General features: G+C 48.1%; 1 protein-coding gene across 1 annotated transcript in view; it reads left to right on the top strand.

The window, feature by feature from the left end:
• Positions 1–778: 778 nt before the first annotated feature.
• carmil3 (capping protein regulator and myosin 1 linker 3) overlaps positions 779–13109 on the top strand; it is a 90807-nt gene continuing 78476 nt past the window's right edge. Inside the window, exons 1-2 of the mRNA XM_030364162.1 lie at positions 779–1047; positions 3353–3447. Coding sequence (XP_030220022.1) covers positions 990–1047; positions 3353–3447 — 153 coding nt within the window. The 5' untranslated portion in view covers positions 779–989. The remainder of the gene's footprint in view (positions 1048–3352; positions 3448–13109) is intronic.

The raw sequence follows: 13109 nt of genomic DNA, 5'->3' as shown, positions 1-13109 counted from the left end.
AGTGCGCACGCACGCAGGCGCACGCACGGATGTACAGTTGTTCGAAGACTCCTGCAGATTATAATGACTTTGTGAAGGGAATCCAATTTTAGCTACTACTTGAAAAGCTGAATGGAGTTGTTTGAACCCGTGACGTGGGCGAGTAGCTGTCATTCAGACGGGCGGATGAACCTCCTCACATCATGTCAGACTCGAGGCTTTAATTCCACAACCTGTCGCCATAGGATAACGTTGTCTCAACGCTGAGCGAAAGGCAGCGTTACCTTACATTTCCCCACCGCGTGGGTTGTATGGCTTCGGAAACAGTAAACTTCTTTAACTGCCCACGCATTAAAATGATGTCCATTTTAAACCAATATATAAAGTAATAATTAACATATTATTAACAAATGAATTAACTACATATTATTATAACTATAAACAAATAATTCATTCCATGACTTCTAATGAATAGCCTAAATTCTAACTCAACCAAACAACGAATGCTACTTTAATAAATATGAGGTAGCCTGGGATTCGAGAAGGAAACGACAGAAAACCAATAGGCGATAGTTTGCGATTACGTAGCACTAATTCTCCCGCTCTCTCCTCCCCTTGTACTCGGTCTCTCCCTCTTCCTCCTTTCTGTCGTTCTCTCTCTCCTCTCTATTTTTCCCATGTGCTCTCTCTTGCTCTCTCCCCTAACCCTCCCCCGTCTCTCTCTCTCTCTCTCTCTCTCTTTTTCTCTCTGTGTCTCTGCCGCCACCCCCCCCCCCCCCCACATCTCCTTGATGTGATGTTTATGGACGCACAAGTCGTTCGCGCCGCCGCTCGGCATGTCTGCGCGCACGCACGATCAGCTGCTGCACTTTGATTAGCAGCAGCCGCGCGCGGACTAGCAAGGAGCGCGTGCAAAGTGAACCGAGAGGGGCACACATACACACACACACAGAGGAAGAGGAAGAAGAAGAAGCAGAGTAGGGCAGCGCGACCGCACCACCAGCACCACCATGGCCTCAAAGGAGACCACCGCGGCGGGCTTCATCAATGTCACCCGGGAAATCACAGGTAAACTACTTAACTACACATCTGCGGATTTGTTTTCGTCGGTGTTGATGTGGCGTAACCGCTGGCTGTCGCCACCTGCGGAGGACGCGTCGAGATGACAAGTCGAGCAAAGGAGCGCGTTCAAGTTCATGGTTCCTTTTGGGTTCTTCCTTTTGCGTTATTAGTTCTGTTTTCGTTCGATCCAGTGAAGGGTTTTTCTCGTGACTCAAACTCAGAGCAGCGCCGCGGCAATGTGTCCCGAGGCAACATGGATGGGTACATGTATTTGGGAATCGATTGTGTGTAGATGTTTATCGATTCGATCGAACGTTCACTTGCGATATTTTAAAAGGACAGGAGTCCAGGTCACACCATCTTATTAGAAAGCGCTATAGTGTGTGTGTGTGTGTGTGTGTGTGTGTGTGTGTGTGTGTGTGTGTGTGTGTGTGTGTGTGTGTGTGTTATTGTGGGAATGCGAAGCCTTTATCTGAAGCCAGTGTGCGCAGAGAGAGGGATGCTGACCCCTTGTAGCGCTTGGCTTCACAGCCCTGTGACACACACACACACACACACACACACTTTAAGGTGCTAATCACGGAGCGTGTCTCACTGCTAATTACCGTGACATGGCGATAAGTCTCTGCTATTTACCTCAAACCTGGACAGACGGGGATCCCATCCGTCTGGCCCCAAGATAAGTCTGTCACATTAGGGCCACGGTCACACCTGTGCTGCACTGGGTTCCAGGTGGGGGAAGAGGGTTTAATGGGGGTCATCATAGGTACGGCTGACACCCCCCGCCCACCCATCTAGCCCCAATCGCTGGAACTTTCAGCACCATCGTGATTGTGTGTCTGTGTGTATGTGTGTGGCCACAACAGTAGAGTGGGTTAAGGGGTTTAAGTGATTGGGTTTTAACCAGCTTAACGTCGCTTACACTGTTTGTCTTCGTTTGATCCCTACCTTCGATCTGTCTGTTTGCAAGCCACACACGCACACACACACACCCCTCTCCTGTGATGCCATGGCTGCATGTTCGCAGTGTGGAAGACTCATTCACAGTTCTCCATGGATGTAGCACACCGTGTGAAGCAGTTCCAAAGTAAAAAGCATGGGGTTGAGAACAACCGTTAGACTACCGAACCCTGAATCATCATGGTGGGACTCAAGACGTGCAGCATGGATAACACCTGTTCATGCCGGTCCATCATGTGTGTGTGTGTGTGTGTGTGTGTGTGTGTGTGTGTGTGTGTGTGTGTGTGTGTGTGTGTGTGTGTGTGTGTGTGTGTGTGTGTGTGTGTGTGTGTGTGTGTGTGTGTACTTTAACTGGACAAACAGGGTGGGTGACAGAGGTCAAGGCTGAGGGTGTTGACGCTAATCTTTTATCTTTGGTAAGGTACTGTTGTTATCTGAAGGCTGACCTGGGCCATGATGAACGTGCTCCAGGGGTTTGTTTCAGTTGGTGTTTTGTCTGAGGAGTGGAATGGAATGACTAATGAACGGTACTGAGCCGCTTTGTGACAATAATGTAGAAGGCCAACCATCTGCCACTGTTCAGCGGGGCTGTAATGTTTTGGACTTTTGAGAAGGACGTTGCTAAACATTGATTATTACACGTAAACAAAAAAGCACAGTATTGTCAACAGTCAGACGAGAGATTTGGCAAGTGCAGTTTCCATGAATTGTGTCAGAAATCTCTTTAATGGGATGATGATATTGTGTTTTGTTTGATCTCCATTGAGGTCACACTGGTCCAGCCAGTCTGGTTTGGCCCCAGAAGGACCTGGCCTATATAGCATGGTCCATTAAACCTCCAGCAAGTCTGTCTAACTTAGTCCATGAAGCCACCAGCAAGTCTGTCTAACTTGGTCCATAATGCCACCACCCAGTCTGTCTAACTTGGTCCATAAAGCCACTAGCATGTCTAGCTTGGTCCATGCAGCCAATAGCATGTCTAGCTTGGTCCATGAAGCCAATAGCATGTCTTGCTTGGTCCATGAAGCCACTTGCCCGTCTAGCGTGATCCATGAGGAGCTAGCCATTGTCCATGAAGGAAACGGCTAGTCTAACAAGCATGGAGAATCCGGCTAGCTGTTCTAGCTTGGTTGTGAAGCATGAAGCCGCTAGCTAGTCTTTACTCTCCAACTGGTTCCAGGAGTAGAGGCTTGGTAGTTCTCTCTCCTAAAACTCTGAGGCTAAAAATAGCACATTTATGATCCCTCAGCAATCGCTTCTGCCATTGTGTGGGTGCACGTGCGTGTGTGTGTGTCTGCGTATCTGTGCGTGTTATGTAACTGCATTAATATTTCCCCCACCCGCTTCACAGAGAGCATCCGGAAGGTTCTTGACAAGCAGCCCATCAAGTTTGTGCGAGCCATCAAACAGGACACCAAGAGCAGCCGATCCGAAGACCGCATCCTGGTAAGACGACCCCTTTTTCTTCTTCAGGTCTTCCTGCTGGGCGACGACCAGAAATGTAGTAGTTCTGGTGCTGCTTCTGGAACAGAGTTTTCAAGATTTAAATTTGCATTCAGATATAGATTCATCACCCTCACAGAGGTCGTTTCATTGTCATTAGTGACACAGTTGGTACATGAAACACCTAGAAAAACAGAGAAACAAAAGAACAAAGCAGGAACAAATATTGTAGACAAGATAAATACCCACAACCACCATGACATTATTTACTGAAGGGTTCTCTTTTTATTAAGAAGGGTTGTATTTAGCCCAGGATCAAGGGGAAATCAGTTGGGATTTCTTTTTAAGAGTTCAGATTGGTAGTTAAACCCAAGCTGCCTTACCAGACCTCCCGCACACACACACGCTCTGGCATTCACACACGCACACACACCCGTAAGAGGACCAGAGTGGACACCATGCCATGGCCTACTGAGTATGTCCTTTACTTTATTAGATGTGGCAGGTTGGCCTTAATGCCTCAGGCAAGGGCTTTCTGTGTGTGTGTATGTGTGATTGTGTGTGATTGTGTGTGTGTTCCTCTGTGCTTGAATGTGTGTGAGTCTCCTTGTGCATTAAATGTGTGTATTTGTGAGTGTTTATGTGATGAAATGTGTGGGCGTGTGTTGTAGCATCCTTGTGTGTGTGTGCGTATTTGCGTGTGCATGCGTGTGTGTGGGGTCCAGAAGGGCTGTGGGCAGGTCTATATAATACAGTTTGTGGAGCCACAAGGCCTTCGCTGTTATTGAGACGTCCTCAATTAGTCAGCCGGCACACTAATGACTAATAGCAACCTCTCTATCAGTCTCGTTCTCCGTCACACACACACACACACACACACACACACACACACACACACACACACACACACACACACACACACACACACACACACACACACACACACACACACACACACACACACACACACACACACACACACACACAGTCGCATCTGTGTCGCTGCGTCTCCAGCTGCGATGAGAGATCAAGCCGCTTATTCCATGTTATTCTTGTTGCTCATTTGATCTTGTCTTTGTCTCTGGTATTTATTGCTGTGCTCTGTCGTCCCTAACGTCTGTCCCTCTCTCATTGTCTCTCTCTGTCCTTCTCTCTGTGTCTCTCTCTAATGTTACTACAACCTCCCCCCCCCACTATTTTTTCGCTTCTTCTTTGTTTTTTTTTCCAGCCCCTCCCACTTTAACTGTCCATCTCAATTATCCTCCTCTCTTGTCATCCCCTTCCCCCAACCACACACACACACACACACACACACACACACACACACACACACACACACACACACACACACACACACACACACACACACACACACACACACACACACACACACTGCTGTCGCCACCAACCATTCCCCTCGTCTATAACACTCCTATTGCCGCCCCCCCCCCCCCCCCCCCCCCAACTCACGCCTACGCCCACTCAAGCACACTTGCATACGTGCAAGTGCACATACACACACGCAGCCTCACGCCATCACCACCATATCCCTCCAATCCCATCCGTCCACACTTCCACCCCCTGTTCATACGCATCCATACATGTAGACACAAAATGCCTCACACCCCTCTTTCAGTTTTCAGTCTCTCTCTCCCTCCCTCTCTCTCTCTCTCTCGCTCTCCCTCTTTCTCGATCTCCCTCCCTCTGTCTTTCTGCTTTTTAATGTTCCTGGTGAGGAGCTGGGGAAGAAGAGGAGGTGAAGGAGATGGAGGATGTAGGCGGGGGGAGGAGTGGAGTTGGAGGAGGGCAGGGGGAGCTGGGGGAGGATAGGGCTGGGGGGAGGAGGAGGAGGAGGGAGATTTCTCGCAAATATTATTTGCTTCTCCTGCCTACACTATCTTTCTGAATCTAAATGGGCCCCAGCTAATTCCTGTGGATTCCATCTCGGAGAGAGAGATTCAGTTCATTGTCAAGGTCTAACGTCAGAAATGACTTGATGAATTCCAAACACAGAATTCATTTGAACAGAAGGTTGAATCATGTTTGGAGTTACATAGGGACTAGTTAAAAGAAATCAATTTCTCAGTCTTTCTATGTCGGTGCACACACATACAAAGTTATTCATTGGTTATTTTCTTCATTTATTTTTAATTTCGTAATTCTGTCCTGTACCGTCTGCTGTGACGCCTTCAATTCCCTTCTTGGCTCATTGCAGTTAATTTTATGTAAAACATATTAGCAAGCAAACATGTGTACACATAAGCTTTGAATACAAAGCCTCAGCGATGTAATGGAAAAAATGGTAGCTTCACCTGAATTGTTCTCTGATGTTACGGTTTTAATTGCTCAGTCTTTGAAAATGTAATAGATTATAATTGCCATTGTTTTGGAATATCTTTGAATCTAATCAGGAAAGGTTTAATCTGTTGCTCCATTGTTGTCCTTTTGTCCACTGGGATTCTGTGCAGCCTCCATCAAGGAGTGTCTACAGTGTGTTGCTCTCTCCTCTCACCTCTTCCCCCTAGAGACTGCGGCTGCTTCTATAGACTTTCCAGCTATTTATGCGTGTGTGTTGTCTGTAGATGCTAATCACACACCCGCACGCACATGCCTTCGCACGCAACTGGCCAGGGAACATCTCAGCGTGACAAAGTATAAACAACCAGGTTGAAGTGGTGGAGATTAGCGTGTGTGTTACACACACACCATAAATTAAATAAGTAAGGGGGCGTGTCACAGACACATACACACATACAAGCACGTGCATTATTTGAAGCTCTGAGACCAACCATGAGCGATGTTTAAATGGAGGGTGTCTGTCTGTGGGGGTGGTTGTGTTGTGTGTGTGTGTGTTGGTGTTCGGTGTGGCGTAGGGACAAAACCGCATGACACAAAAAGTGTTTTGCTCTGGGCCCCAACAGCCCAATAGACGGAGAGGAGTGGAAAAGAAAGAAGACGCAAAGAAGGAACAGAGCGAGAGTGGAAGTGAAACCACGGGAGACCCGCCATTCTCTCAGCGAGTCGCGTTATCCCGATCGCAGCGTTATTCGGCTCCCCCTTTACTTATTTGGTGTGATCGTTGCCCCATTTCCTCCCCCCCGGCTTTGCCTCACTCGCTCCCCCTTGTTCCCCCTCGCTCCCGCATTTCCCTGCCCGTAAGCCTGCTATTATGGGCTGTGGCGCCGCCATGCGCGGTCGCATGGGATGCAACGCGCTACTGCATCTTCCATTGCCCTCTTTCATTCCCCTCCAAGCGTAGACCTACAAACGCATGCACAGACGTACAATGGGCCCAGTCGTGTGTGTGTGTGTGTGTGTGTGTGTGTGTGTGTGTGTGTGTGTGTGTGTGTGTGTGTGTGTGTGTGTGTGTGTGTGTGTGTGTGTGTGTGTGTGTGTGTGTGTGTGTGTGTGTGTGTGTGTGTGTGTGTGCGCCTGCGCCGCAAAGGGCCGATGCTTGTCAGGTTCTGATCTGCGCCTAGGAGTATAGCTAGTGTTTTCTGATCCTTCCAATGGGTGGATGTGTTCAACGTGACCCCAGTGCATGCTGTGGTTTTAGGGGGGCAGGGTAGCCTGGTGTTTCAAGTTGTCCCGGACTCCAAGCCAAGGGGTTCTGGGTTCACTTCATTGAGCATCATGCCTTTACTCCCCCCCCCCCATACCTTCTCCCTGAGGACCTGTTTCTGAACTTGCTGTGGATCACTCTGGATGTAAAGCATCTGCTAAACGGCCGGTTGGTTAACGGTTAAAGAAGCGCAGCCCGAGGAGTTTCAAACCGGGAGATGGTTTTAGATTACAAAACAAAGCCGCAAATGTTGTTGGCACACGTCGAGGGAGTGCAGCAGACTGGCAGGGCTGTTTATTAGGAGGACTTTTAGTCCTCGTAGGAAATGTACCATTGTTGTAGTTTGCAGTATTTTTTTGGGCCAGACTGCTGTTCCCCAGTGTCACTGTTATTCCTTAGTGTGAAATCGGCATTCTGCCTGGAAACGTGCGCTTTGCTGTTAGGTTGTTGTCGATGGCACAGCGTTTCCGGGCGTCTGTTTCACACAATCTTCTTGTGAAAAAGGCCCTTTCTGACTACCACGGGCTGTGGTAGTCAGACCCCCTAACCGCTAGGGATGCAAAACTCACGGGTCGGATCGTTTCACGTTTTTTGAGTCACGGGTCGGATCATTTCGGATCAACAACAACAAAAAAAATAACAAGACAAATTGTCTTTCAAATAAAATCTTCAAATGTGTAAAAAGAAGATGTCCTTCCAATGTATAAATTAAATCTTAAAATATTTAAAAATGAAATAAAGTGCAATCTGAGACATTATTCCTTCTTCTTTTTAACATGGATAGTATATAAAATGAAAAACCTGTGTCCAAAGGAAGCACAGCAGACCTGGATTTACAACTTTAAATTCAGGATGGCTGCATGGCCTGGGGAGAGTGTGGAGTCTAAACTCTCCCCAGGCCATGGAGAAATTCTCATCTTTATTTTTTTTCATCAAGCATCGTAGCGAAATACAGTTTCTGTCGTGTTTTATTTGGCATTTTGTAAATCCATGGATTTCTGTTGGAAGACTCATTGCTCGTTGACCGGAAACGGAACGGGTGGCTGGTTGTAGTCTTTTCGCTCAGCCAAATACCCGAGACAGCAGGACCAATAGTCAACATCTCGGTGTCAATCACTATATTTCATCCTAGACAAACCAGAAAGGGGGCTCAATGTGCTAAATACCGGAATTGTCCTTAAACATGCGCCGATCACGTGAACGAACAATTATTATTATTTATTTTTTTAGTCATCCGATCCGCGGATCACTTGCGTCCCGAACCGTGATGGTTGATCCGTACGTATCACGGGTAATCCGTGATCCATTGCACCACTACTAACCGCTAGACCTTTGCCCTCTATAAAACAATGTGTAGTGCTCAGATGCAGCTCCTCCAGCCAGTGTTTCCAGTTTCCACAGTGGGCTGCATTCCGGTTGTCTAGTCTATCTAGCGATTGGCCTCAAGCTTCTTGACAAATCTCCAGATGTCTCACACCATCTCCAGCTGTTTATGTCATTGATCTCCAGATGTTTTCTCGATCTCCGTTGTACCCGCCGTTCTGATCGTTGATTGTTGGTCAAGAAGCTCATTCTGCCAACGACTCTGCTCGGGTGCCATTACAGGGAGTGTTTCAGTGATCTGACCTTTACTCAACACCCGGCCATATGGCCACTTAACGCAAACGTGATTGGCTACAGAGTCTCAATATTGTAATTGGTCAGATCATCGACGTCTACTTTAATGACAGTGAAGTAGCTCAGCTGTCCCAATCAGTCCCTACCGCACATTGCTCCTCTTATCGCGGTACTGCTGGAGTGCAAGGCTTCAGATAGAATGATTGAGTAAACACAAATCCACAATTTCAGTCGGGAAACTGAACAGTTTTTCTGTCTCACAAAGGGGGTTACATTTTTGGCAAAGTTGTTACCCTAACGGGGGAAATTCTCTCTATAATACATGAGGTCTGTTGAGTCGGGCTAAAAACGTTTTCCCAGAGTAGTAGCTTTCTATAAGCGGTGCCCCTTAGCCAAAGCGGGTGTGACGTGGGTTTTGACAACGTCCTCGCACTTTCTCCCATGGAACACCGCTCAAACCTTATCAACTGTCACCATCGCTCAGATCGCCATTTTTGAAACTCTGAGGCAGCAATTCTCCTGCTAAAACGTGGGTTTACTTATCCTTTAAGCACAAGAAATGAGACGACCCTAGAGCACTCTAGTGCTCTATCTATGTCAACTGTCTTGTTGAACTGTGTGTGCTTGACAAAAAACGTCTAGACTCATGGCTGATTCAGCAACTTCCTGCTGCCTTTACCGTCAATGGAGAGCTAGGGAGTCAGAAACTATTTTCGGAAAGTGTGTGTGTGTGTGTGTGTGTGTGTGTGTGTGTGTGTGTGTGTGTGTGTGTGTGTGTGTGTGTGTGTGTGTGTGTGTGTGTGTGTGTGTGTGTGTGTGTGTGTGTGTGTGTGTGTGTGTGTGTTATGCTAGAATCAATAGGCAACCTTAAAAGCTTGGCAGGTACACGTTGAAAGGTTAATTAAGGTTGTAGTGATTGGAAAGCAGCGTGCGAGGAAGTCTATGCTTTTTATGGCATTTCCCCCCTGATCTATGGGTTTCATGCACTCTACACAGCTTAATTTGGTGAGTCGGATGAAAATAATGAGCAGCGTGGATGGTGATTCATTTCTGTTCTCGATGCATTAAAATTGATGTCATTTAGCAGACGGTTTTACCGAAAGCACCTTGCATTGAGTTTGTGGAAGGTTTCGCCATGTCGCAGACATATTTGTCAAAGTGCATTGAATGACATGAGACGCATGTCATCGAGGAGCAGGTCGGGGTTAAGCATGACCACCCTGTCCTGCCCCAAAATTAATATGTTGTCCCAGGGGGATGTAGGCACCGTGTGCCTCGACTGCTGCCGTTTGAACAACAACATTACTCATGACAACACGAGTGTCATCAAACGGCGACAATGAAGGCCGCTGAGGACAGAAAGTTCACAACAATACAGCGACAATACCTCTTTGCAGGGGAAAATAGAATGGGGAATCATAACAAGTTTTTGTCAAGATGTGAATTGGATAAAGCAAGCAAACTTTATAATAAAAGATGCCCAACGTTTAGACTCTTCTGGGGAGGGGGGGAGGGCTTGCGAGGAAGATGCACAATGCGTTGTGCACCAATTTTGTCTTTGGGAGCGGATTGAGGTGCCAGTGTACTCGCTCAGTGTAGTTGCCAACGCTATTCTCCTGGTTTCTAAGGGAGCCGGGATTGGTTTAGCTTGTTGCTATTGCTTATCCGCACAGGGGGCGTTGAGCTTCGTTCCTCAATTGTACGAGGGGAGAAGAGATCTTTTTTAATTTATTTCCAACAGTCGGTTCGGGTTGTCACCGTCATCGCTGTGTCTTGGGGGGGGGGGGTTACAGTTCAGAACCAGAAGCGGTGTTCCCCATGGAGAGTGTATATGTGGTGTTGGGACAGACCGCACCTTCTCCCTCGCTTTGTGTCCCCATCGGGGAGAGGGATGGAGAAGGGAAGAGATGCCAGCTGGTGGTGCTCTTTCTTTCTCTCTTTTTCTGTTGCTCTCCTCTCTTTTTCTTTCTCTTTTGTTTTCTCTCCCTCCCTCGTTTTTTTACCCTTCTCTATCTCGCTCGTTCTTTATTTTAGTCTCTTACTGTCTTAACCATCTCCTACTCTCATACTATTCTTTTTGTCTAACACTATCAATCTCCCCATTGCGCTCAATATTCACCCCTCTCTAACTCCCGATCCCTCTCTCACTCCCTCTCTCTCTGTTTGTTTCTTTACCACCGGGGCTAGTTATCGCGACATATTTTCTCTACTATGAAGCATTCCAGTTGCATCACAGCGTATATTCATATTTAATTAGCCTGTTCTGTGTGTTTGGCCCTCGCACTCGCCCACTCTCTCCTTCAATGTAAGATCTGTGCTTCGCTCAGTATTCTCTTGTACCCCGTTCCCCCATCTCATCCTTCTTTCCCTTTTTACTGTCGCCCTTTCATCTTGCTTTCCCTCCATCCATCTCTCGCTATGGTTATTGTTTTTATCTCCTCAGCTCTCTGCCTCTGTCTGTGTCTACCTCTGTCTTACCATCTGTCTGCCTCTTTCTCTCGCTCTCTCTGTTTGTCTGTTTCCCTGCCTCGTTCTCCATCAGCCTTGTTTATCTGTCTCACGGTCTCTGTTGTCTTTTTCTGAGGGGATGTGGAACAGCTAGTGATTCATGAGAGCTCTGCATTTCATTTCACTAAAGTCTCCTCAATTGGCTTCTTCTCTCTCTCTCTTCTAGTCCTCCATCTCTCTCCGTTTCCTGTCCTGCTACCCTCAATCCTTGTCTCTCTCTCCATCTCTCTCTCTGTATAGCTACGTGCCCGATTTCCCTCCTTATCTCCCATTCTCTAATGTCTACTTATAAACAGGACCTGGGGCACACACACACACACACACACACACACACACACACACACACACACACACACACACACACACACACACACACACACACACACTTACTTTATGACGCAAAGAGGAGGAAAGGGGGAGTGAGGGAAACAGAAAGAGTTTTGGAGAGAGATTGCAGCAGGAGAGGATACAAGAGGGAGGGAGGAAGTGAGGGGGAGAGATGGAAGAGATGAGATGTTGTCAACTCAGCAAGGTGCAGTGTTGTGTTTGTGCGGCTGAGCTTCTGTGTGTGTGTGTAACAGAAATCAGTACGAGATGCAGCTGCAACGTGTGTGTTTGCTTTAGAATGCCCTTGTAGCTGGACCAGGGAGCCCATAAGCGGCAAGAGCTGGCACCAGTTGGGAGTCCAATTCCCGAACACACACACACACACACACACACACACACACACACACACACACACACACACACACACACACACACACACACACACACACACACACACACACACACACACACACACACCGTAGTGCTGCTTGTTTGTTGTATCCGTGCACGTGCGTCCCATCTGACATGCACGCTCCTGCCCTGCCCCCCCGGTCTGGTGTGCACCCGCTAGTCCTTTGAACTTTCCTGACACCTCCCGCAACCCCTCTTCCCATCACAAGCATCCACCACCGGGAGTCATACCCCACCACCGGCCCCTCTCTGCTCCACCTCTGCATCTCATCAACCATCAGCCCCTCCCCTCTCCACACAGCCACTAACTCTGCCAGCTTCAGATCCACCCCCTGTAGTCCGTTCTCTCCTAAAGCCACGGGCACGCCACCGCCTCACGGCCCACACTGCCGCGCCGCTGTTCAGTTTGAAAGCGTTGCCGCACCTGATGTAGCTATGTAGCTTTTCTGCAGTTGTTTAATCCAATAAGGGAAGAATGACAGGTGCGCGCTGGGAGCTTCGGATGCGTGCGGCGTCGCTCTCTGGGCTTCTTAACACCAGACAACCAGCCACACCCCCCTGCCCACAGCCCCTCTCAATCAAGAGGCCCGTCTGTCTTTCTCTTTATCTCTCTGTCTCTCTCTCTCTGTCGCTGTCTGTCTGTCTCTCTCTCTCGGTCTCTCTGTCCCTCGGCCTCTCTGTCTCTCGGCCTCTCTGTCTGTGTTTCTCTCTTTCCATATAGTTCTCTGTCAGGCTGCACTAGTCTCTCCGTCTCTCTTTCTCTGTCTCTCTCAGTCTCTATAGTTCTTCTGCCAGGCTGCACTAGTCTCTCTTTGTTTCTATCTCTTCTCTTGTGTCTGTTCTCCCTCTTTTGGTATGACAGGCATGGGTGCCCCTCTGGCTTCCCCCTCCCCCCCTTTTTTCTCACTCTCTTAATCTCTCCTTGAATGTCTCTCTCTCTTTCTGTCATCTCCGTTGCTCTCTCTCTCTCTCCCTCACTCTCACTCTCACACTTTCTCAGATCGCCTCAATTCTTCTTTGCTTCACCGTCCCCTCTCTCTCTCTCTGTCTGTCTCTAGACCCCCTAGAGACACACACACACACACACACACACACACACACACACACACACACACACACACACACACACACACACACACACACACACACACACACACACACACACACACACACACACACACACACACGTGTGCTAGGGGCCCTTGCCGTTGGGCTGAGTGGAAACTGTTTAATATTATGA

Source organism: Gadus morhua, chromosome 8 (assembly GCF_902167405.1).
Source record: "Gadus morhua chromosome 8, gadMor3.0, whole genome shotgun sequence".
NCBI lineage: Eukaryota > Metazoa > Chordata > Actinopteri > Gadiformes > Gadidae > Gadus > Gadus morhua.
Note: the sequence above shows the minus strand (reverse complement) of the source record. Positions and strands in the feature narration are given on the sequence as shown.